At 44.1% G+C, this 26,000-nt stretch overlaps 1 protein-coding gene across 1 annotated transcript in view; it reads right to left on the reverse strand.

Moving 5' to 3' along the window:
• Positions 1–7,304: 7,304 nt before the first annotated feature.
• Positions 7,305–26,000, reverse strand: part of KCNH6 (potassium voltage-gated channel subfamily H member 6) — a 119,174-nt gene continuing 100,478 nt past the window's right edge. Inside the window, exons 10-16 of the mRNA XM_063132091.1 lie at positions 18,303–18,555; positions 17,570–17,763; positions 16,413–16,512; positions 13,323–13,616; positions 11,603–11,783; positions 8,874–9,063; positions 7,305–7,597 (exon numbers count right to left, since the gene is read on the reverse strand). Of these exons, the coding sequence (XP_062988161.1) occupies positions 7,313–7,597; positions 8,874–9,063; positions 11,603–11,783; positions 13,323–13,616; positions 16,413–16,512; positions 17,570–17,763; positions 18,303–18,555 (1,497 nt within the window). The 3' untranslated portion in view covers positions 7,305–7,312. The remainder of the gene's footprint in view (positions 7,598–8,873; positions 9,064–11,602; positions 11,784–13,322; positions 13,617–16,412; positions 16,513–17,569; positions 17,764–18,302; positions 18,556–26,000) is intronic.

Raw genomic sequence — 26,000 nt, forward strand, 5'->3', positions numbered from 1 at the left:
CAAATGTTGTCCCGAAACCACGTTCCAATACCCGTTCTGGGCAAAAACCCATATTGCTCAAAATGGGCCGTAAGGGCAGCTTCCCAATGAGGTAAGTCAACCAAACTTACCAGACGCACATTACTAGGTGGGACACATATAAAAAGCTCCAAATGTTGCCCTGAAACCACGTTCCAATGCCCGTTCCGGGCAAAAGTCCGTATTGCGCAAAACGGGCCGTAACGATAGCTTCCCAATGAGGTAAGTCAACCAAACTCACCGGACGCACATTGCTAGGTGGGACAGATGTAAAAAGCTCCAAAAGTTGCCTCGAAACCACGTTCCGATACGCGTTCCGGGCAAAAGTCCGTATTGTGCAAAACGGGCAACGTTTGCAGCTTTTTATATGTGTCCCACCTAGTAATGTACGTCTGGTGAGTTTCGTTGACTTACCTCATTAGGAAGCTGCCGTTACGGCCCGTTTTGAGCAATACAGGCTTTTGCCCAGAACGGGTATCGGAACGTGGTTTGGGAGCAACATTTGGAGCTTTTTACATCTGTCCCACCTGGTTATGTGCATCTGTTGAGTTTGGTTCACTTATCTCATTGGGAAGCTGCCGTTATGGCCCATTTTGAGCAATATGGGTTTTTGCCCGGAACAGGTATCTGAACGTGGTTTCAGGGCAACTTTTGGAGCTTTTTATATTTGTCCCACCTAGTTATGTGCGTCTGGTGAGTTTGGTTCACTTATCTCATTGGGAAGTTATCGTTACGGACCATTTTGCGCAATACGCGTTTTTGCCCGGAAAGGGTATCTGAACGTGGTTTGGGGGCAATTTTTGGAGCTTATTACATCAGGCTCACCTAGTAATGTGTGTCTGGTGAGTTTGATTAACATACTTCACTTGGAAGCTGCTGTCCCTGCCCGTTTTGCGCAATATGCGCTGTGCGTGGAACGGTTAACAGAATGCAGTTTCTTTGGACGTTTTGTGGCTTATTGCATCCCTGCCATGGAGTTATGCGTGACTGGTGAGTTTGGTTGATATTGCTCGTTCAGAAGTGGCCGTTCCGGCCATCCCATTCTGTTCCGGATGTTGTTTTGGGAGTTCTGGGGTTAATAGTGATATAATATTGGCATGGTTTTAGTCCTAAAATATTGTTCCCAAGTGTTGCTAACACATGCCACTGTTTTTGGTATGTTTTTTTAATATAATGGGGTCGTTCCGGCCTGTTTCGTTCCGTTCCGGCTTTTACACCGTCCCCTATGATGTATTAGATGTTTCTTAGCACATAATAACATTAGACTGCACTGCAGGGTTATCATAAACTTCTCTCCCCCAAATATGGTGATAATGACACAGGACTACATTGCAGGGTTGTTGTAAACTACTCTCAGTCTCATCTCTAGCCTCCAATATGAATGTGGGACTTCCTTCATTAATGGGTTATCATAAGCCACTATCTCTCAAACTGCCCACCCTATGTCCACAACCTGCAATGTGGTTATAATACTACTACTGTACTGACATAAACCACTCTCACCCAAATGCAATATGGGAAATATAATACTGGACTTGCAGGGCAGACACCAGCCTCTCAGCCACAGCCCCCTACCTGAAATGTAGGAATAAAAATTAAGAATGGTATTTATATTTGCAGTATAAACTAAAACACACACACCACAACTAAACGTGAAATAAAACCTGAGTAAGAAAGAAAGAGTATGAAATCCTGGTACAGGAGTTCTCCATTGTGTCCTATGAGCAACTGCTGCCACTTTTAACCTCCAGGCAAGAAAAAGAAGTAATAACCAGGAAATCCCGTATTTCGACAATGGCATTGCTGGTCACATACTTTTTAAAAGTCTATGAGGCGAAGCATCATTCCGTGTGGAAAATCAGCATATGACATTCCATTTCTGTCACTGTGAAGGAAGGCATTACCAAAAGTGATTGTCAATCACTTTTCAGACTGTCGTTCCTGGCAGCTTAAGGACACTTGCTGCTAAAACGGATTGGCTCCAAATATAAACCTACCTCCGTAGTGAATGATAATATTGGCAGAAAGGCTTCGTGATATATTTCCAGCAGGGAGCTGTGTTAGTCTACTGCAGGCAGCAAAAACAACAGAGTCTGGCACATTAAAGACTAGTAATTAATTCATTCTCGCATAAACTTTCGTGAAGTAGGCTGTAGTCCACATTTTTTTTTATGACAGAATAAACTTATTAGTCTTTAAAGTGCCACAGTTCTCTTTGTTGGTTTTGTGATATATGGCTACAATCCCATTTACCTGGGAGTAAATGCCAAAGAACTTCTGAGTACACATGAATAGGCTTGCACTGTATCTTTCAGGAACCCAATTTCTCTCCCTCTTGAGGTTCAACTCTCTCAGTCAGTCATGTTCATCTTGTAGTTAGCCTGAGTTGTAGTTGTAATAAAGACAGCTATTTTGTAAAGACTTTAGTGCATCTAACTGATTCCTGACTCTGAGGGCAGACTGAACTGCATTAGTATGTATGCTCCCAGACCCACAGATTTTCTCTTCATCCTACTTTTGGCATAAGCTGGGGGGGCTTTTCTCCCGGTGCCTCACTCCTTTTTAATTTTCTTACAAGAAGCAAAACATCGCTGGGGCCAGACTTTGGTCCATAGCACAAAGATCTGGCCTTCGTTGAGAACTGGATGTTGTTCAGTTCACAGGAGGATCAAATCCTTTCACCATTATGCTACATTTATCCATACTGGGACATACTTTTAAACAACCCCTGGATTTACATACAGATTGCATTTTCATGATTCAGTATTTACTTCCAGGCACTATCCTAAACCGAATATAGACAAAACCAAACTTCTTGTTTCCTAAGGGAATTGCAAATCCATGCATACTGATAATGCCTTACATCATTAATGCAACATAAAGTCATATGAGGCCTCGCTGAGGAGAAAGTCATGCGAGACCAGTGGTGCTATGAGGATAGGGCTTTAGGACGGACAGAAGTCCAGGGCCCCAGTCAGCTGAATAAGCAGCAGTGCCTTCAAATGTACCAGGGCCTTCAAATGCAGCTTACCACATTTTGAAGTAAGCGAGACAGTACATATAACCATCTTAAAGAGCACATTGGACCACTGTGAGAGTCAATTGTCAACCTAGAGGACAGTTGCCAACCTGAATCCTCATAGAAGGGAAAAACAAGAAAGAATGAAATTTGGTTGGCAACTTGCAGTCTTAGTCACAGTAAGGGATTGTCAACATTTTGAGGTCTAGCTGAGAAAAGGGGGGGCAGGGGATGATGACGGGAGGGTCCAAGTAATACTTTAGCTTGGAAAAAAGGAGGCTAAGGGGAGACCTGATAGAGGTGTACAAAATTATGCACAGTGTGGAAATTGTGGAAAGGGATACATTTTTCTCCCTCTAGTATTATTCCATAATACTAGAACCCGGGGTCATCCCATGAAACTTAGTGGTGGGAGATTCATGACAGATAAATGGAAGTACTCCTTCACACATCACATTGTTAAACTATGGAAATCCACTACCACAAGATGTGATGATGGCCACCAATTTGGAAAAAAAACAACAGTCCTACAATTTCCTGGGGCCTGCTTACAATTGTAGGACTTTTTTTTCCTGCCTAAACATGCATAGGATTGCACCCCTAGGCTGTTGAAGAGGGGAAAGTTGGAGTGATCCACAACAGCAGTCTGGGGCTTGGTTGAGGAAAAAGGGGTTTTGAGCTTCTAGGAAGGGTGGTTAATTGCATACTTATAAATATTAGACTGATATACACTTTTCTTTGATACTTTGCTAGGGACTAAGCATAGTGTGTCTATATGCAAGACAATGCAGCACAAGGCCGTTGCCTGCAACTGAGTACTGAATTTGGGCTGGGTCGAGCTGAAATAGGGCAGCTTATCTAGTTTTGTGGAGGGATTTTTTTTCTGCCCAGAAATCCAAACTACCAGAAAAAGTTATGAAAGCAAGGGTAGGAATACCTTGAAATACACCATTTTAAATACTATTTAATAATCCCCAAACTCAAACTACAAATAGGTTGGATTTTGTTTGTTTGTTAAGGCATAACAACAAATGTAATATTGCACGTACGAAGTTCATCACAGCAATGGCACTGCTGGGGTTGAGTTGATTAACTTTTCCCTTGTAGGCCTTTTATGCAATCAAAATCCCTTCCAGTTGCTTTCCTACTCATGGGGGGAAATGGCTGGGGAAATAGCTTTGACAACTGAAAAACACAATAGTTGTCAGTCTGAACAGAAAGGCCTGAAACCATAGAAAGATTAGAGTAATGGGCAATTTAACCAGGGCAACCAGGATGATCAGGGGTCTGGAAACAAAGCCCTATGAAGAGAGACTGAAAAAACTGGGCATGTTTTGCCTGGAGAAGAGAAGATTGAGGGGAGACATGAGAGCACTCTTCAAATACTTAAAAGGTTGTCACACAGAGGAGGGCCAGGATCTCTTCTCGGTCCTCCCAGAGTGCAGGACACGGAATAACAGGCTCAAGTTAAAGGAAGCCAGATTCCAGCTGGACATCAGGAAAAACTTCCTGACTGTTAGAGCAGTATGACAATGGAATCAGTTACCTAGGGAGGTTGTGGGCTCTCCCACACTAGAGGCATTCAAGAGGCAGCTGGACAACCATCTGTCAGGGATGCTTTAGGGTGGATTCCTGCATTGAGCAGGGGGTTGGACTCGATGGCCTTGTAGGCCCCTTCCAACTCTGCTATTCTATGATTCTATGTGCCTCCAGCAATCCCTGTTTTACAGTTAGAGTGGTGAAAATACATGTGTACATTAAAGTTACTGTCTGCTGAACTTGGATGGGGGTGGTGGTTAAGGGGACAATGGAAGTGGCAACTTAACTAGATTCACTCTTGCCAAACCCTGCAAGTGTGTTGTAATGTGGGGTTTAACATAATTGTGTGATGATTTAAGATGATTTAGGGCACAATCCTATGCATGTTTAGACAGAAACAGTCCTACAATATAGCTAGCTGGAGCACACTAGGATTTTTGGACTTTTTCTGTCTAAACATGAGTAGGATTATACCCTTAGACACACGGACATTATAAGCAAAATGTGTTCACATAAAATATCCACATCACCTGTGAGGTTATTATTCTACTATATGCCTGCATTTTGAAAAAAAATATGTGTAGCATGTAAATTTAGGGCCCTGTATCTGTTATGTATCCCACCAATAAAGAGCAAGTAAATTATTGTTCTTAAAATGTTTTTAAACCACTTTCTATCAACCTCAACCTAAAACAAGCCATGGAGAATTTAAGGGTTGCCTTACCTCAAACAACCCCTGCTGCCTGGGTTCACGTGACACAACAAGCCACAGCAAGCTGGGCGCCAGCAGGCACCATGCAAGATGGCATCCGCGGGTGCCCAACATGATGCGACAGCTTCTGCAGGCCACCCAGTATACGATTAGCCAGCGCTATGCAGTTGGGTCACACCCAGCAGCCACCAGGACAGCCACCAAGAAGGTAGTTTTAGAGACTTCAGATTACTAAAATGGCATGCCAAATATTGTGGGAAATAGTCAGATTTAGTTGTTCTGGGTTGTTCTCCCTGCTTCCTCCTCCTCTCTTAGGAAAAATAAACTTTTCTTCAGTATGTACACACCACCCTCAGAGCCAGGAGGGAGGTCCACAATAGGTGTCAAAATAATCTTTATTAGCAAAGTGTACACTAACACTCCTGAGAAAAAAAAGAAAATGCTCACAGTTATTTCCCCTCCCCACCCCCTGCTACTTTCACTGGGGGTTTAATATGTTATTTTGGATAGGTGGCCTAGGGCCACTGCAGCATCTAATTGAGGGGTGATAATGGGGAGGGTTCCAGGATTCAGTTACATTGATTCTATGCAATGCAGTGGAATGGGGGTATGACCAAGAGAGAAGGGCTGTGTGCACACATACAAAAAGGGAACTGGTTGATTTGCTTTTCTTCCAGGATTTTCTGAAATTGTGCAGATTTGCACACACAAAAAATACAGCCCGCTTGCATAAACCTGTGTTTTGGATTATGATTTGGGCAACATTTGGCAAGATAATAGGTCCAGAAGGAGTTGTTTTCCTAAGCAAGTGGCTTGCTACAAGGCTGGCTTTTCCTGGAATGTGGTGCAAAGCTAGGTAAATCTGGAATGTTGTAAAAAAATCTGGGAAATATTTTTTTTTGGAATTGCCTTTTTTCTCCAGGCTCTTCCCTGAAGCTCGCCCTCTGCCACTTTGCCAATTAGTAAGCAGAGCATAGGACAATATTTCCTGATTACACTAGGCCCAGATTTGTTTGTATCAGGGGATTCAAGAGACTAGGGGTTCTAGGCCTAACTTTACCATATGTTTCCTTCATACATTGAGGCGTCAGTCCTATGCTTGCTTATTTGTTAGTGAGCTGCCCTGAATTCAGTGGGATGCAATTCCCATGGGAACAAGCAAGTGATCAGGGCCACAGACAGGGATGTGCAGATTAGAGCTTGTGCCAGGGGCTGAGAAGAGCTGTCACATGCTCAGGGATTGCATCCCCCAGAAAGGGACCTGGATACAAATAGCAGGCTCAGAAATCCTGTTGGCAGTCCTGCCTAGGATTGCACTCACATCATTCCCTTTAATTCTGCACATTTTCCTCCACAGAGATTATGTCCATGCAAAAAAAATGTAAAATATGAAGTGGCCCTTGCTATGCCCTAGGGCAAGTCAAGTATGATTCTCCATGTACAAAGTGGTGGCATTGTTTTAGTCTTCCTCCCTTCCTTACATCACAGGGTCATACGTAATGAATAGAATACTGAGTTACTAGTAATAAGTACCAAAGAGAGATAGTTTCATTCTTGATACCCTACAACCCAAGTTCTTAGCAGTCTCCTCCCAGCCAGACAAAATTCCTACTATTAGTTCATTATATTATGCAAGTGCTCCAGTATCCCACCATGCTCATTACCACAAAAACACAGGTAGACGTAGACCTCAGCATCCATAGAGCTTGCAGTCAACAGATGCAAGACTGGGAGTGAGGAGGAAGTGGTCAGTCAGCATCTATATGTCATTTGTCTTGGAACCTGGGATAGCTATGCAATGTGCAACTGAAGTCTACTCTATGGAGTACCATTTCTGAGACCAATGATCTTGGAAGCCACCCACTTTTAAATTGCCCTCTGTTCCGACAGGGCAGGAAATGGCTACAAGTATTACCCTGAGCCATAAGTATTGACCTCCAAGTGCAACAATTAAAGCAACTTCCCAGTAACTTCTCAGCTAAGTTCAGTTTCCTCTTGTCTTGGCTTTGAGCTCAGTTCAATTCCTAAGTTGCCGGAAGCAGTGGGTCAGAGAGATGTCTCTGAATGTCCAAGTGCTCGGAATGTGCCTCCAGATGCTCGGGCAGAGAAGGGAAACGAATTCCTCGGAAGAGTCCCTGGTTGCCTGGTGCCCTCCGGTGGGGCTCTTGGTTTGGCAGGATCTGTGGGTAATGCTCTTGCTCAGAGCTGATTGTCATGGTTTCATCTGAAGCCACAGTTAGGTGTACACCACTTGACAAGGAGTCCCTGGATTTCAGCTGGTATTTTTCAATTTCTGTGTAGCTTGGAGTCTGGTGAGAAAAAGGAAACAGTCACACTTCCTGACCATCTACTAGCATGTATATGTGGCTCCTCAAAATCCCTGTAGGATTCTGAGAATCCAGATTTGCAGAGAAAAGTTTATGTGCATCATGGCTGCAGAAACATGCTCAGAAACATGATGGCAACAAACACTAAGGCCTCAGATCAAGGAGACAAGAAATATAAAGTCAATTTTTCACTGTGCTATTAGATCTCCTTATTTATAAGCCAAAGTAAAATTTGTGAAGGCCTGATCTAAAATTTGTCTTATTTGTAGATAATTTTAAAAAAGCATATATAGACCTTGCCACAAGTGCAACTTAAATGAAAATCCATTGAAAAACAATAGTGCTCTGGTCAGTCAAGAAAAAGGTGGAGTGAGAGAGTACTTCAGAATTAAACAATTCTGGAGCTTTGAATTGTTCTTGTTGCAACCTATAGACAAGCTATAAATGACCCAGGTTTGCTTTCCTAGCTAGTTTGGGATTTTACATATATTCTAATAATTTCAGGACCACCTTCTCCTCCCCAAGATGCCCATCCCACTATTTATACATGCCTTATATAGGGTGACCCTATGAAACGGAGGACCGGGCTCCTGTATCTTTAACAGTTGTATTGAAAAGGAAATTTCAGCAGGTGTCATTTGTATATATGGGGAACCTGGTGAAATTCCCTCTTCATCACAACTGTTAAAGCTGCAGGAGCCCTGCCCGCTTTTGAATCTGGTCACTCTAGTATAGCTCCTGCAGCTTTAACTGTGGTGATGAAGAGGGGATTTCACCAGGTTCTCCATATACACAAATGATACCTGCTGAAATCCCCCTTTCTATGCAACTGTTAAAGATACCCTGTCCTCCTTTTCATAGGGTCACCCTAGCTTATAAAGCAGCCTCCATGTGTTTCACCCTCCTATGCAAACCTGGGTGTAAGTCCCATTGAATATAGTGTGACTTATGACTGAGTAAGCATGCATAGGTCTCCACTGGAAAGTTGTTGGGTACCTACCTGTCTGCACCAAAGGAACCAATGACAAAATAACGGGAGCTATGGGGTGATAGATATATCCTGGTACAGAATTAGCTTTCTTTCTACAAAATGTAAGCTCCCTTTTGCAGAATTCACAGTTCCGATAACAAAGCAGCTTATGCCTTTGGCTTTGTCCTTCCTTCCCCTGTTTGGGCCAAGACTACAGCCTTCAGCAGTAAAGCACTCGCCCACCCCACTGCAAATGAACAACTTGGGTTCCTAGTGCCTGCATCTCACCTCCTCTGTGGGAGTCAGCTCCTCTTCCTCTAATGGTGGAACAGGCTCTGTGCTCCTCAGGTTCATGCTGTACAAAGCCAAGTTGTGAGAGGAGGGCGAGATGGGACTGTATGCAGGTGGCACTTGAGACAGCTGTCGCTGCAGCAGCTGCAGGATGAGACTGATGTCGGAAGTCATCCTGGACTCCAGTCTATAAGATAGAGAATAACACTTTAGCCTTAGGCATTCTGATCTGTTTCACCTGGACTGAAGCAGGTATACACAAGACTAGCCTCGAAATTTCCTGTTGTCATGCTCCCACTGGAGGAATCCTCCTCCTCCTCCCCAGAGGAGGGCCTAGAGCTTCCTGAGATGAAGAACACCACGGAACAGCCCATCTCAGAAGACCAGGAGGAACGTGGGCCCTTGGAGCAGACGGCCACAGGTCCATCCTCACAAGAGACAGGGGACTCCACCTCTGAGGCAGAAGCCAAGCAACCGCTAGCTCCTGAGACAACCATCACCTCAAGAGAAGAGAAGGAGTGCTCAATTACAAAGGAAACCTCCTCAAGAGGAAAGCCCTCCTCACAATAAATTTTGCCAGAGAGCCTGTAATAAATTGAAGCTGAACCCTTGGTGGGACTCTGGTGGCTCTGGTTATATAACATTTCAGTCAGCACTTACTTGCTGCTGGAACAACATTGTTCTACCAGCTCCTTGAATCCATGTCCTTGCCTTGTGACTGAACCTCGGATTCTTATTTGATTCTGCGTCTTATATTCTTTCTGACTGCTCATCTGTGTTTGGACCTTGGTTGCTCCTCAGACCTCTCCCTTGGAGCTCCGCCCTTTGCCTGCTAAGGGCGGAGCTCCAAGGAGGGCAAGATGGGCCTGTTTCTTGACTTGTTTTTAAATTGCCCCTAATGCTGAGCCTGATTCAGCCATAGCAGGACACCTGTTTGCACAGGGTGCAGTGCCAAACATAACCAGCAGGGTGAGTTTGTGTCACACCAAGGACTCTTCCTTATAAAAAAACCCCACCCAAATTAATTCAGGATTCCAAGAGCTAGTTCACCCAGTAAGTTGTGTTGCATACTGTGCATACAGAAATAGTGTACTTGAATGAGTAGCACAACATATGACCTGGAAATCCACAACATTCCTGAATCAATACAACATGCTTTCCCGATTCCAAAACCAGTTACAGTTTCAATCCACGAACAATCTGTGTTACGTTGTTCATGGGAGTAAACCGTTTATGTGAATAAAGAAAGCAACCCAGAGAAACAAGTGAGCCTGACCTAAGAGGGTCAATGGTACAAGACAAAGCTCAGCTCAAAAATGGGAAATATGTATATTGACAACTTCCAGCAGTTTAAAGAGGATTAATCTTTGTCCACTTTAGCCAATGAAAACAAGACAAAAAGCAATTACTACCCTATTTCTTTGATTCTAAGATGCACTTTCCCCCCCATATAAACATCTCTAAAAACAGGGTGCGCCTTAGAATCGCGGGTGCGTTTATTATTTCTTAGAATCAAAGCTTTTTTTTCTGTTGGTGGTACTGAAATGAGTGTGCGTCTTACAATCGAAGAAATACGGTATATGAATGTAAGTTTATGTTAAACATTAGGAAAAAAGAGCACAATTTATTGTTGATTCATAAATGCTCAGTCCTGTGAATGAAGTATAATGATTTTTTAAAAATAGGATAAAGGCCATCCACTGCAGAAGTGGAAAATCTAGAGTTCTGGCTGCTGGGGAAGCACACAAGGTACTGTAGCGGGAACGAGGCAACAGGAAAGCAACATTCCACAAGTGCAATACTGGTTGTGGAAAGCAGGAGATTAATTAGATTAATTAATCCAAACTAGATTACTGCAATGCCCTCTACATGGGGCAGCCTTTGAAGATGGTTCGGAAGCTGCAGCTTGTGCAAAATGCAGCGGCCAGATTGATAGCTGGAACAGGGAGGTTTGAGCATATAACACCGATTCTGGCCTGCTTGTATTGGCTGCCTATACGTTTCCGAGCCCAATTCAAGATGCTGGTTTTAACCTATAAAGCCCTACATGGCTTGGTAACGCAATACCTGATGGAACGTCTCTCCTGACATGAACCTACCCATACACTGTGCTCAACATCTAAGGTCCTCCTCTGAGTGCCTACTCCGAGGGAAGCTCGCAGGATGGCAACAAGGGAGAGGGCCTTTTCGGTGGTGGCCCCCCAACTGTGGAATGATCTCCCAGGATGAGGCTTGCCTGGCGCCAACAGTTATCTTTCAGGCGCCAGGTCAAGACTTTTCTCTTCTCCCAGGCATTTTAACATTTTAACAGCATTGTAACAGCATTTAACAACATTAAGTTTGTTTTTAATGGACCCCAGAATTGTTGTTTTTAAATGGATACTGTTGTTTTTATACTGTTGTTTTTATGTTTCTGATGGTGTTTTTTAAAATTTTGTATACTTTTTTAATGTTTACTATTTTTAACTGTTGTAAACCGCCCAGAGAACTTCGGCTATGGGGCGGTATATAAATGTAATAAATAAATAAATAAATAAATAAATAAATAAATAAATAAATAAAAATAAAATCACTTAACAAATACAATGAGGGTCTATATAATTTCCATATATTTTTCATGACTTACTAAAAATTTAACTTCCTAGAACTAGGGGTGCCTCATAGATTTATAGAACTATTGGAATAGGAATCCTCAATTCCCCAAACCTCTAAGCCACTGAATTTACCTGCTGAGCTGTGCCTGTAGGCACTCTAGTTTGGATTCAATCTGCCGTGGTTTGTCATCCAAGTTTGAAGGCATGTCCAATGGGCTATGTACCAAGGACATGTGTTGCAGAGGTTCTGTAAGAGGGCTGGACCTCTTGTCCTCCCAGAATGTGAACAGGTTGGAAACATCCAATGGTGTTGCTGGGGGATGAAAGAGCAGAAAGTTTGCAATCTCTATTTAAGATGGATATTACGATATAGGCACCAGAAGATAGACCAGGTTTTTAGTGGTCTACTATTATAATGTCTGAAAATGCAATTCAACATAAAACCAAGTTGTTGCCCTATTAGTATGGAATTTGGCACAGAGAATCGACCTGGTGATACAACCTGGCCAAATTCCAGAAATATCCAAAAAGTAATAGCCACATTATAACAGTTCTCAGACCACCAGTCTGAACATCTACAAGCTCCCTGGAATGAGACAGAAAGAAAAGAGAGATAAACTAAATGTATGAAGGAGGAAAAGGGTTTAGATCTCCTGACCTTATCCCAAAATCTCCATTGCCCTGCTGAAGCTATCCATGATGTCTGTATGTTCAGGAGGAGTCCTGAAAAGGGGCATCTATCCAGGTACAATTGGATGTGCTCCATGCAATCAAGAATCCCGTCTAGAGTTCCTGATCATGTGGAGTTCCTACATGCATACAGTGGTATTTATTTATTTATACATTTGTATCCAATAATTTTTCCCCAAGCAGTGTACATCAAGCCTATCAATAATCTAATCAGCAATAGAAAACAGAAAATACAGACAACAACAACATAAAATACAACAGAAAAAAGTGGTATCAAATAAATCAGTTCATGGTTACAATACTTTTTTAAAGCCTGGGGAGGCAGGGAGAACATTTTCACTTGGTACCGAAAAGATAATACTGTGGGCACCAGGTGAGTCTATTTTACCTTTGAGTAAGTGCACAGAGTCCCATCCAAATCAGGAGCAGAACATATAGCTTAGAGGAGGTTTAAATCTTCCCATGCAGCCACTTCCCCCCATTCCCGCTATGCAGGGACTAACCCCCCCAAATCTCCATGGCCCCAATGGATTGGGGGGGACACCCACATGCTTACTTGAAGGTAAAATGAAAGAAAGTTAGGATCATCTGCACAATACACATTTAACATAATGTGTAGTTTTAGTGCTCAAGTTGAATTTTTTGTTCTAAAATTCTATTTCCACCTCTCAGAAGGTGAAAAGCAGCGTATGTTGTGTTTTCATGTTTACTGTAGAGCAGGTGCAGTGCCCCTGACTCGGACTGAGACCTTAGGGTAGGGGACAGGAGGCATTTCAGTTCTGTATTGGGGCCCTGTGCCTACTGTAGAGTAAAAATGAAAAGGAGACTGAGGCCTTAGCTAGACCTAAGGTTTATCCAGGGATCATCCCGGGGTCATCCCTGTCACACAGGATATCCCGGGAGCAGGCAGGGATGACCCGGGGACGATCCTGGGATAAACCGTAGGTCTAGCTAAGGCCATAGTCACTAGACACACATTTAAAGTAATGTCTGTTCTGAATCTCAGTGGTACAGTAGTGATTATCTGTGTCATGTTCTATAAGGATCCCTTATCCATTCTTACAGTTAACGGACAACAAAAATGTTTGGCTCAGGAGTCCTACCTATCTTTTAGTCATGTAACTCAGGCCAAGCAGATCATTTTAGCAAAGAACCCAGTTACTCATACCTGCGTAGGACAGGCTATCATCAGTCACCAGTTTATCAGCCTCAGTGCCATCACTAATCAGGTTTACCACTGCTGGGGCATAGAGGTTCTTTTCAGTGGTTGTGAAGGATTCACCCTTGGTAGGGCTAGGCATCTTGGCCTCCTCCTCGCTAGTCTGGGAGCAGGGTGTTGTGGTGCTACACATATCATCCCAATGATCCTTGCTGTGAGGACGCTGCAGCTGTGTAAGCTCAGAGTACGCATGGTACTGCTCTGGGTCTGAGACGCCTGCATCCAAGCCATCTGGGTCTGTAGTGAGGACAAAAAATGTAGATCAGAGTTCTGGCTCGGTGGTCTGTTCTAGCTGCCTGTAGAAGCTGTGCTAATGAAATGCTCACAATCACACAATAAGGACATCAGAAAACTATAAGAAGAAATGTCACATGATGTAAGGTGATTTGTATTATTAAAAATATTAGCAGACTGTTCCATGCTCTCTAAACATGGCAGAAAGAAACATCAATTTGTTTCTCATCAGTTTTTTCCCCACTCAACTTTCTCCATAATTGAAACAAACAAAAGCCCTTGGATAGCATAGCCTAAATGGAGTCTCCATGCAGAGGCAACTATAACTCTGCATACCAGCTGATGGGGACAAACAATGAGAGGAGCGTTGTCTTCATGCTCTGCCTGCCAGCTTCCGGGAAGCATTTGTCTGGCAAGTAATGGGGGAAGCGTGCTAGGCCTTTTGCCTAGCTCTTCTTATGTTCTTACCTTCCTTATTTCAAAGATCCTCAGAAGAAAGTGATGGTGAGAGAAGGAGTGTTGACATGTGACACTATACTTGCATTCAGACTGTAAGCCTGCTTGTTCAGATACTTGTAAGAATCTAGTCCTATTCAGGCATTTTAAAGAGTGGAGGATCTACCTTTGGGGAGGGTGCTAGCATCATTTTTGTCACCTACTACACGTGGAGGGTGACAGTGGCCAGCAGAAAGCCTCCTGTAACCATGGAGGCTCTTCACACAATTGAAAAAACTGAATTTCCCCCCAATTTCTTATTTCTACTTGTTAATCAAGAAGCTTGAATACTGCAACAACAATGTAAGGGTTACAGTATTCCGTCACATGTTCTTCCAAGTGAAGGGATGTCGTTCAATGGGCAAAAGGATACTGGGCTATTATGCAGAAACTCTTGTATGAACACATGCACACTTTCTTACATGTGAATAACTGTATGAGTGTACAGATTAGTAATCTCTGTACAGTATACATACACACATGGAACATTCTATGTGAATAATTATATGAGTGTATACAGATTGACAATCTTTCATAGAATCATAGAATAGCAGAGTTGGAAGGGGCCTACAAGGCCATCGAGTCCAACCCCCTGCTCAGTGCAGGAACCCACCCTAAAGCATCCCTGACAGATGGTTGTCCAGCTGCCTCTTGAAGGCCTCTAGTGTGGGAGAGCCCACAACCTCCCTAGTAACTGATTCTATTGTCGTACTGCTCTAACAGTCAGGAAGTACACATGTACACCGTTGAACACATGTACACAGACTGTACATGAGTTCAATGTAATATGTGGACTAGGGATGTGCAAATCAGCAAAACGTGAGCTTGTCAGGGTTCTCCAAATTCCGCCTCTAAGTTCTTTTTAACTTGTGTCCATATCAGATTATGAGCTTTGGAGGGTTGTTGTTTTTCCGCATGAAAATTTGTGGGCATTTTCATGCACATTTCCCCAAATGAGCACACATCAAATGTACACATTTGTCTCCCATTAATTAAAATGGGAAAATGGGTTTGTGCACATTTTTCAAAAGTGGCCTGAATGAAGATCAGGCCACTTTTGGAACTAGGAACTTTTGGAACTTTGGACATAGGAACTATTTGCAGACACTCCCTTGCAATAGCAGCAATGTCTCATTATGAGACCTTGGGCCTATCATAACTACATGGAAACACCTGGCACAGCCCCCCAAATATGAACTTAGAATATAAGGATGGATTTAAAGTTTACTCTTTCCAGTCGACATAGATGATTACAGGAGACAATTCTTTTGCTAGAAGAAATTCTGCAGACACTATCTTCTAACATGTAAGGATTTGTAAATTGTACTTTTATTACAGTTTCATATGATTTTAATAATATTACACATGTGTAGGCCCTAGTGGCACCTGGTTATGTTAAAGAGTTTGTAACAATTACATATAGGCATATAGGCCCTCGTGGCCATGTGCTTAACCTAAACATATCATATTATGTGTTATCTTAATGTATTTTATTGCACTATTAATTTTACAGCCCCCTGAGGGAGGCCTTTGATTAAAGTACAGGCCGAAACGCACCAGGGCTTTGTGAAGATAAATGTTTTGCATCCTGAGAACTCATTTCTCCCCTTTTCTGAGCTGTGTTAGATGCTGCTCTACTCCTTTTGTTTTGAAGAGGCTGAGGCAACATGTACAAAGCAGTGGGTCCCAGCTTTGGGCCCCAAGATGATGTTGAACTAAAGCTCCCATCAGCCCCAGCCAACATGATCAATGGTTAGGGATGATGGGTGTTTTAGTGCAAAAACATCTGTGGACTCACGATTGGGAGCCAATGCTTTAAAAATTGGCTGAGTAAATTTTTTTTGGAGTTATATCTCTTTTTGGGCAAAGCGGCCTCTCCTATTTCCTTTTGTATGATCACATTACCAGGCTAGTGGTGACAACTGTTGTGCTATGCAAAGGCGTATGTGACTTTAAAGGGAGATTAGACACATTCATTAAGGATAGGATTATCAGTAACTATTAGTCTTGGGAGCTAAATGGAACCTCCATGTTCAGAGGCAGTATGCTTATGATGGCCAGAGGAAGGAACCACAGGGGAAGGATTTTTTTCCAACTTGACCTGCCTTCTAAGCCTTCCCAGAGCCAACTGGCCTCCCATTAGCAGAGGTTGCTGGGCTAGATGGACCTTTGATCAGACCCAGCAAGGCACTTCCTAGGTTTTAAGTGACGGGAACCATCATGAGTTGGCAGTAAAGGAGCTACTGTCTTCCTTGCTCCCCTCTTAACTCAGGAGCCCTGTAACATCCCAAGAGGTTGACTCACCAATTTTGTTAGTCTTGCAGAGGGAACGCTTACGGCGGCGTGCCCGGCGATAGTTGCATGCATACTCCTCACTGAGTGGTGAACGAGGAACACTGTCTGCCTGAAAGAATAAAATAATACTCATGGATAAAGCTTAGTGGACCTCTTTCCAATGCTGCTACTATGCCCTGAAATCTTTGAAGAAAACAGTGCCTTTGATCACATACAGAGTGCTTTCTTTCATTACACATCCAGGTTTAACAGGAATGGCTTCTTGATCATAGAACATGACTAGTGAATGGACTTAAACACTTATTATATCAGGAAGCGTGGTGTCAAATAGCAGTATCTCCATATCCTCCTGTAAATGTATGCCCTGATTAAGGGTTGAACAGGTGAGTAAAACTGCAGAGTATCATAGAATCATAGAATAGCAGAGTTGGAAGGGACCTACAAGGCCATCGAGTCCAACCCCCTACTCAATGCAGGAATCCACCCTAAAGCATCCCTGACAGATGCTTGTCCAGCTGCCTCTTGAAGGCCTCTAGTGTGGGAGAGCCCACAACCTCCCTAGGTAACTGATTCCATTGTCGTACTGCTCTAACAGTCAGGAAGTTTTTCCTGATGTCCAGCTGGAATCTGGCTTCCTTTAACTTGAGCCCGTTATTCCATGTCCTGCACTCTGGGAGGATCGAGAAGAGATCCTGGCCCTCCTCTGTGTGACAACCTTTTAAGTATTTGAAGAGTGCTCTCATGTCTCCCCTCCATCTTCTCTTCTCCAGGCTAAACATGCCCAGTTCTTTCAGTCTCTCTCCATAGGGCTTTGTTTCCAGACCCCTGATCATCCTGGTTGCCCTCCTCTGAACATGCTCCAGCTTGTCTGCGTCCTTCTTGAATTGTGGAGCCCAGAACTGGACATGAAGGACATGGGTTGTGTGCTCAGAGATGTGCTTGGCTCAGCCATATAGGTTAATTGGAACAGCTTTCAGACCAAGAGAGAGGAACTTTGGTCTGCTCGTTTTCTTTACATCATTAACTTTATTCTTTCTATACACATTCTCTGCTTCTCCTAAGCAATTTAGGTGAATTTTTTTTAGCTGTGGCCTAGCCTCAGTTTGCTTTGCTTTTTCCTTCTACCCCTCCCTGGCCCCTCCCCTCTTCTCACATCAGATACTCACATCTCTCAGGTTGAATGTTATCTCCAGGTTGCTCCAGAAATTATCTGAGAAGACTGGGTACATATCCAAGACTTCCAGGAGGTCCTCCCGCTGAATCTTATGCAAGTCGCAATAGGTGAGCGCTCGCACGTCTGCACTGGATTTCCCAGGCCTGGCGTAGAGACTGATTGGCTCTCCAAAGATGTCATTCTTCCCTGCACGATACAGGAAATCCTGTTAGAGTACAACGGCCTCCCGATTGTCCATTCTGACTAGGTCTTGTTTTCCCAAGGGGAAAATGGGGGCATCCCAGCTACCTCATTTGGCTTTAAAGTGTTGGAATAGGCCCGAGGGGTATCACCACAGTGCTCTTTCTGGTTGGGGAAAGAGCACTACAATGACAACCACAGAAGATGCTTCCAGATGGAGGACTCCTAGTGCTACTAGTAAAAAACGGCATTGTGTAGCTATCCTGACTTTTCCTCCTTTATGTGGATTTTGTGCAAAATGAAACACAGGAGGGTTATACGTAAATGGAAGATGATGTCATGTGGATCCCCTGTAAAAGTCCATGAATGAGGCAGGGTAATTGCACAATTAAGTCCTGCCTGGAAGCACTCAGAGATGCAATCTGATCGCCTATGGGCAAACTGCTACTTACTACAAACGAGCATGAGAGTTTCAAAGTAACTGCATCCCTACTCCCTTTCTAATGCTTTGTCCCTCCCACCTCCCACAAGGAGAATTCCTTCACCTAGGATAGCTACTACAATGTCTTCTCGAAGGATCTCGATGGAGCCACGTGAGATGAAATAGAGAGTAGTGAGGACATCTCCATAATGCACCAAGGTATCACCAGGTGGTGCGTGGGTTGTCTTGAACTTCATGGCCAAGGCCCGCAGGCAGCCTTTGCTAGCTCCTCGGAAGGCTTTGCAATTTTGGAGAAGGGTGCGGTTGAGGTGGAGGCAGATATCAGCTTGCAGGCAGTCAGGGAACCCTTTCAGCACCTGAGTGGGAATGGAAGTAGGCATATATGAATAGGTGGTCTGTGACGGATGCTGCTTTCCCTCGTCCTCAATATGTTCCCTTCTCCCAGAACAGTACTCTGTGGAGGAACTAATTCAAGCTACCCTATTTCTTCGATTCTAAGACGCACTTTTCCCCCCATATAAACATCTCTAAAAATGGGGTGTGTCTTAGAATCGCAGATGTGTCTCAGGTTTTTTTTTTCTGTTGGTGGTACTGAAATTAGTGTGCGTCTTACAATTGATGGCGTCTTACAATCGAAGAAATACGGTATGTTGAATTACACAGATGGGGGAAATTCAGCTAGAATACCATTGACCATCCTTAATGCAGTAAAGGCCAAACTTTAGATATTAGGACATTTCATGAGCTTGTGGAGACGTTTCCAAATTGTTCCACTAATACCAAATGTGCGTTCTCCCCCAATATCTGTCTTTTTGTATCCCCTTCCTTCACCCCAAGTGTGCCATGTTTCTTTACAGTAGAAGTAAGTAAGAGCAGGGATGGCCAATTGATGGCCATGGGCTGGCCCCCGGCAGCGATTTGTCTGTTTCTCTCAGTGCCTGATGGGAAAAGGATCCCTGCCACTTGGTTCAGAAGCTGCATCTGGCATGCTGCTTTTGAACTAGCCAACCTGCTCCCTGGAAGTGACACGAGGCGTTTCCTTTTCCTCAACTGGCAGGTGCCTCTTCCTTCAGGAAATGGAAGATCATCACAGAGGCCTTTGGGTCAATCTCCCATTCATAATGGGAAGGGTGCCTCAGGTTCTACTATCTCGGAGTTCTGTGGACTAGGAGAATGAGCATAAAAATAGGAAATGCAATTCAATGTAAGCAAGGGTGAAGTGATGCACTTTGGGGTGAAAAAATCCCAAATTCATATATATGGTGGTAGGATTCAAGTTGGTGATATTGGACAGATCGATGAAAATGTCGACCCAGTGTGTGGCTGCTGTGAAAAAGGAAATTCCATGTTGGGTATAATTAGAAAAGGAATTGAAATTAAAACTGCCGATACGATACTGTCTTTATAGAAACCTATGGTGTAGCCACACTTGGAATATTCTGTACAGTTCTGGACACCGCACCTGAAAAAGGTGCAGAAAAAGGAAACAGTCATCAAGAGGCTAGAGCAACCCTGGTGTGAGGAAAGGTTACAATGCCTGGGAGTGTTTAGCTTAGAAAAAGGACAAGTATGGGGAAACATGGCAGAGGTGTACAAAATTATACATGATGTGGAGAAAATGGGTAGGGAGAAAAACGTCTCCATCTTTTAATACTAGAACCCAGGCTCATCCAATGAAGCTGAATGGTGGGAGATTCAGGACAGATAAAAGGCAGTACTTCTTCATACATGGAATTTTCTACTACAAGATGCCGTGATGGCCACCGATTTAGATGGCTTTAAAAGGGGGTTAGACAAATTCATGGAGGATAAACCTATTAACAGCTACTAATCACAAAGGCTATGTATTACCTGCAGTTTCAGAGTCAAAATGCCTCCGTGTAACTGCTCCTGGGGAACACAAATCAGGATAGGGGTTGCTGTTGCACTGATGTTCTGCTTTTTTGTTTCCCACAAACATTTGGTTGGTCCCTGTGTGAAGAGAATGTTGGACTAGGCAGGCCTTTGGCCTGATTCAGCATAGCTCTTCTTATGTTCTTTTGACAGTTAAGAGAGAACCTGTGCAATTCTGTTAGGAAGGAAAGGAAACGAACCTCTTGTGCAAGCACTGAGTCATTACTGACTCTTGGAGGGACGCCAGCTTTCGCTGACGTTTTCTTGGTAGGCCTTATAGCGGGGTGGTTTGCCGTTGCCTTCCCCGGCCGTTATTACCTTTCCCCCAGCTAACTGAGTACTCATTTTACCAACCTCGGGAGGATGGAAGGCTGAGTCGACCCGAGCCAGCTGCCTGAAACCAGCTTCTGCTGGGATTGAACTCAGGCCGTGGGGAGAGTTTCAGCTGCAGAAACTGCTGCTTTACCGCTCTGTGCCACACGAGGCTCACAATTCCGTTAAGCCTTATACATTTTGAGCAAAGGAAAGGTGATGTTTCAGTAAAGTGTGTGGTCCTCCTGCTTTACAGCAAATTGATGGATGCTGAAAAAAAACATGCATTTCCTGACTACCTTAGCTATCTGCTGTAGAGGCTGGTGGTTCCAATTTCGGTGGGGCTGCTAATACATTTTGAGTTTTAGGCAAAACCAGCCAGAATGCTCAAGAAGTTATCCAAGGTGCTGAAATCCAACCCCACACTAGATTCAGGACCTTGGATAGTTCTTTTTAGAGTTCTGGCTGGTTCAGAAGCCCAACAAAATTGGAGCCACCATCCTCCCCTTGTTATCTGCTAGTAATTATTTTGTCTTAGAATCATATCACAGAATCATAGAATAGCAGAGTTGGAAGGGACCTACAAGGCCATCGAGTCCAACCCCCTGCTCAATGCAGGACTCCACCGTAAAGCATCCCCGACAGATGCTTGTCCAGCTGCCTCTTGAAGGCCTCTAGTGTGGGAGAGCCCACAACCTCCCTAGGTAACTGATTCCATTGTCGCACTGCTCTAACAGTCAGGAAGTTTTTCCTGATGTCCAGCTGGAATCTGGCTTCCTTTAACTTGAGCCCATTATTCCGTGTCCTGCACTCTGGGAGGATCGAGAAGAGATCCTGGCCCTCCTCTATGTGACAACCTTTTAAGTATTTGAAGAGTGCTCTCATGTCTCCCCTCAATCTTCTCTTCTCCAGGCTAAACATGCCCAGTTCTTTCAGTCTCTCTTCATAGGGCTTGGTTTCCAGACCCCTGATCATCCTGGTTGCCCTCCTCTGAACACGCTCCAGCTTGTCTGCGCCCTTCTTGAATCGTGGAGCACAGAACTGGACACAATACTCTAGATGAGGTCTCACCAGAGCTGAAGAGAGAGGAACTAGTACCTCACGTGATTTGGAAGCTATACTTCTATTAATGCAGCCCAAAATAGCATTTGCCTTTCTTGCAGCCATATCACACTGTTGGCTCATATTCAGCTTGGAATTGTTGTACTCTTTGAGTCCGATTCTGTAGCCAACTGTGAATCCACCTAATAGTTGTTCCATCTAGCCCACTTTTAGCTAGTTTGTTAATCAGAATGTCATGTGGTACTTTGTCAAAAGCTTTGCTGAAGTCAAGATATATGACGTCCACAGCGTTCCCACGGTCCACAAGGGAGGTTACCTTATCAAAAAATGAGATCAAATTTGTCTGACAGGAGTTGTTCTTGACAAATCCATGTTGGCTTCTAGTGATCACCACATTGATTTCAAGGAGTTTACAGATTGACTTCTTTATAATCTGCTCCAGAATTTTCCCAGGGATGGATGTCAGACTGACTGGTCTGTAGTTCCCAGGTTCTTCCTTTTTGCCCTTTTTGAAGATAGGGACAACGCTAGCCCTCCTCCAGTCGTCCGGCACCTCACCCGTCTTCCATGATTTTGCAAAGATAATAGACAAAGGTTCTGAGAGTTCTTCTGCTAGCTCCTTCATTACTCTAGGATGCAGTTCATCGGGCCCTGGAGATTTAAACTCATTCAAGGAAATTAGGTGTTCTTTGACTATTTGTTTATCAATCTCAAACTGTAATCCTGCACCCTCAACTTCTGCTTCACTTTTTCCAGGAAGGTCATAGACCCGCTTTTGGGAGAAGACTGAGGCAAAGTAGGAATTGAGCACTTCAGCCTTTTCTTTGTCATCTGTTATCGATTTGCCATCCTCATTAAGCAGTTGAACCACCAGTTCTTTCCTCTGTCTTTTACTACTCACATATCAGAAGAAAGCCTTTTTATTGCTTTTAGCATCCCTCGCTAATCTCAGCTCATTCTGAGCTTTAGCCTTCCTGATGCCATTTCGGCACTTCTGCGCCACTTGTCTGTACTCTTCTTTTGTAGCCTGGCCTTCCTTCCACTTCCTATATGTATCCCTTTTTGTTTTCAGGTCATCTCTAAGCTTTTTGTGGAGCCACATTGGTTTCCTCTGTTGTCTTCTATCTTTTCTCCTTGTTGGAATTGTTTGTAACTGTGCCTTTAAAATTTCCTTTTTTAAATACTCCCACCCATCCTGCACTCCTTTTCTCATTAGGCTCATTTGCCATGGGACCTTACTTATCATAGTTCTGAGTTTATTAAAATCAGCTTTCCTAAAATCCAGAGTAGGTGTATGGCTACTCTCAACTTTTGTCTCCTTCATAATCAAGAATTCAAGTATGATGTGGTCACTTTCCCCCAGAGTTCCCGTAACTGCCACTTTATCCACTAAGTCATCCCTATTGGTCAATATCAAGTCAAGGACTGCCGATCCTCTAGTTCCTTCGTCCACTTTCAGTAGGAGAAAGTTATCACCCACACATGTCAGGAATTTCTTGGAAGGGCCGCTTTTGGCAGTATTGGTCTCCCAACAGATATCAGGGTAATTGAAGTCCCCCATCACTACTACATCACACTCCCACTAGCAATTTGTTTCTCAAAAGTTTCATCCTCGTCTTCTCCTTGATTGGGTGGTTGGTAGTAGACTCCGATTATCATGTTCTTTTTATTCCTTGCCCCATTTATTTTAATCCAGACGCTCTCGACGGGGCTCCCAGTCTGATCCGCCTGTATTTCTGTGCAGGGATAGGTATTTTTAACATATAGTGCAACTCCACCTCCCTTTCTATTTCTTCTGTTCTTCTTGAACAAGTTATATCCTTCAATTGCTATATTCCAGTCATGGGAGTCATCCCACCAAGTTTCAGTTATACCTATCAAGTCGTATTTGCCTTCATGTAATAAGAGTTCAAGTTCGTTCTATTTGTTTCCCATGCTCTGGGCATTAGTATATAGACATCGAAGACCATGTGTTTTATAGTCTGGCTTTGTTCCTACATTGTTGCGGACACTATTTGGGGGCACTATTGGAGCTGTTCTCTGTACTGTGGTGCCTTGGCCTTCATCCCTTGTTGCCTTGAGGTTTACGTCTTCCGCCCCCATAAGATTCAGTTTAAAGCCCTCCTGATCAAGTTCTTCATGCTGTGGCCAAACACATTCTTTCCAGCCCTTGTGAGGTGCAACCCATCCCTTGCCAGCAGTCCATGTTCCAAGTAGCGTAGCCCGTGGTCCCAGAATCCAAAATTCTCACGTCGGCACCACCTTCGTAGCCAGTCGTTCATCCGGAGTATTTTTCTTTCCCTTTCTATTCCTCTTCCAAGAACCGGGAGGATGGATGAGAAAACTACCTGGGCCCCAAAGTTCTTCAGTTTCCTTCCCAGAGCTTCATAGTCTGAAATGATTTCTTCATAGCTCTGCTTGGCGACATCATTTGTTCCCACATGGATGAGAAGAAAGGGGTATGTGTCCGTGGACTTTATGAGTTTCGGTAACCCTTCAGTCACATCTCTAATCTTTGCTCCAGGGAGACAGCACACCTGGCGAGTCCATGGGTCTTCACGACATACTTGGGTTTCAATCCCACGCAGCAGGGAGTCTCCCACAACGACTACTCTTCTCTTCTTCTTGGTTGACCTACCTTCTGCCTCTTGTTCATTGTTGCACGGTGTCTCCTGTACTTCTTCCTCTGCAAACTGTCCTTCAGACTCATCCTCCAGAAGCTGAAAGCGGTTGCTCAACTCTAATGGTTCCACTGGTGCAGAATGCCTTCTAGTTCTTCTGCTCCTAACTGTCACTCTTTTCCAGAGAGTTTCCTCTTCATTGGCTTTCCTCCCCTCAGCATACTCCACTTCTGCTTCAGCTGGCTGTTGTTCTTCAATCTCATGTGCTTCTTGTTGCTGTTGCAGTTCCACCGTTCGGTCTAAGAACTCCTCGTCTTCTCTTATTCTTTGGAGGGTGGACACTCGCCACTCAAGTCCTCTCACTTTTTCTTCCAAAAGTGCCACCAGCTTGCACTTGTTACAGGTATACGCTATGTTGAGCTCAGGCAGAAACATGAACATTGCACACCCTTTGCAGGTCACCACCTCTAGGGGCTCCTTTCCATCCATATTGTCTATTTCTGCTTTGTTTTTTCCTTTCTGATTATAGTGGAATTGCCTTTGCTTTGTCTTGTCCTCTCTGAAGGTACACAACTATATGAGTATGTCTTAAGGGAAAATAAGATTTTTTGGGGGTTTTTTTGGGGGGGGTTGTGGGGTGGGTGGGTTTCTCTTTATGTTTTTCTTTGTCCCCCCCTCTTTTTTTTCCTTAGAGGCCTCCCCTGCCGAACTCCCCCTGTCGAACTCCTGTTTGCTATTCCTGTTCGCTCTCTCTCTGGGAACTGGCTTACTTTTGTAGCTTCTACTTGAGCTGGGCCAGCTGCTCTTCCCTGCTTCTGCTCAGCTCCAAGTCAGGAAACAGAATGAGGTCACCAGGAGGCCAACAACAATCAACAGCAATCAGGCCACTGACTGCTGAGTACAAAGTACAATCAGCAATCAGGCCGCACCCCCTTCAGGTCCTGCAGCAACTCTCCACACCAACCCTCTTCACTCAGCACTCAGGAGCACATGGCAAGCACACGGCCTCTTTGAATTGGCAGCCTCCTGGATTTCCTTGAGGCTTCTCTGTTCCCCTTTCCTCGGTCTCCTCTTCCCCTACACTCCCCCTGTCGAACTCCTGTTTGCTCTTCCTGTTAGCTCTCTCTCTGTTCGCTCTCTCTCTGGGAACTGGCTTACTTTTGTAGCCTCTACTTGAGCTGGGCCAGCTGCTCTTCCCTGCTTCTGCTCAGCTCCAAGTCAGGAAACAGAATGACTTGTTCTATTTTTACCCTAGTCATACTCTTGGTTGTTGTTACATGTTGTTTCAGTAAGTTCCCTCAGATCCAGGGTGTACTATATGAAATCCTTTTTGTTGTTTCAATCTTCAATGTTGCAGTACATTTCACTGTGTCACAGTCATATGCCTTCCAAATTTGTGCCATCACGTCCTGTTACAGCAACCAAATTTGTAGAATATGGAAAGGGCCTAGCAACTAGGAGTGAGGGAGGAAGCAGCAGCCAGGCACCTCTCCACTATGCCTGGGTCCAGCTCCAGCTGAGAGCCCCCTCCCTCCTGCTACCAACTGTCACTGCAGAGGCCACCAGTGAGGGAGGAAGCAGCAGCCGGGCACCTCTCCACCGTGCCTGGGTCTAGCTCCAGCTGAGAGCCCCCTCCGTCCTGCTGTCAACTGTAACTGCTGAACTTTCCAACTAAGATTGTAGTGCCTGAATTTGCTTTCCTTTTCCCCCTCCTCCTCCTCCCTCCCAATCGCCTTTCCTTTTGTGTCGTGTCTTTTAGATTGTAAGCCTGTGGGCAGGGACTGTCAAGAAATACTTTTGTAAGCCGCCATGAGAGCCTTTTTTGGCTGAATGGCGGCATAAAAATCCTTAAATAAATAAAAATAAAAAAAACCTACAGTTCCCCAACTTCCTTCATTCCAACTCAGATCTTT

The sequence above is a fragment of the Elgaria multicarinata genome, chromosome 1 (assembly GCF_023053635.1).
Source record: "Elgaria multicarinata webbii isolate HBS135686 ecotype San Diego chromosome 1, rElgMul1.1.pri, whole genome shotgun sequence".
NCBI lineage: Eukaryota > Metazoa > Chordata > Lepidosauria > Squamata > Anguidae > Elgaria > Elgaria multicarinata.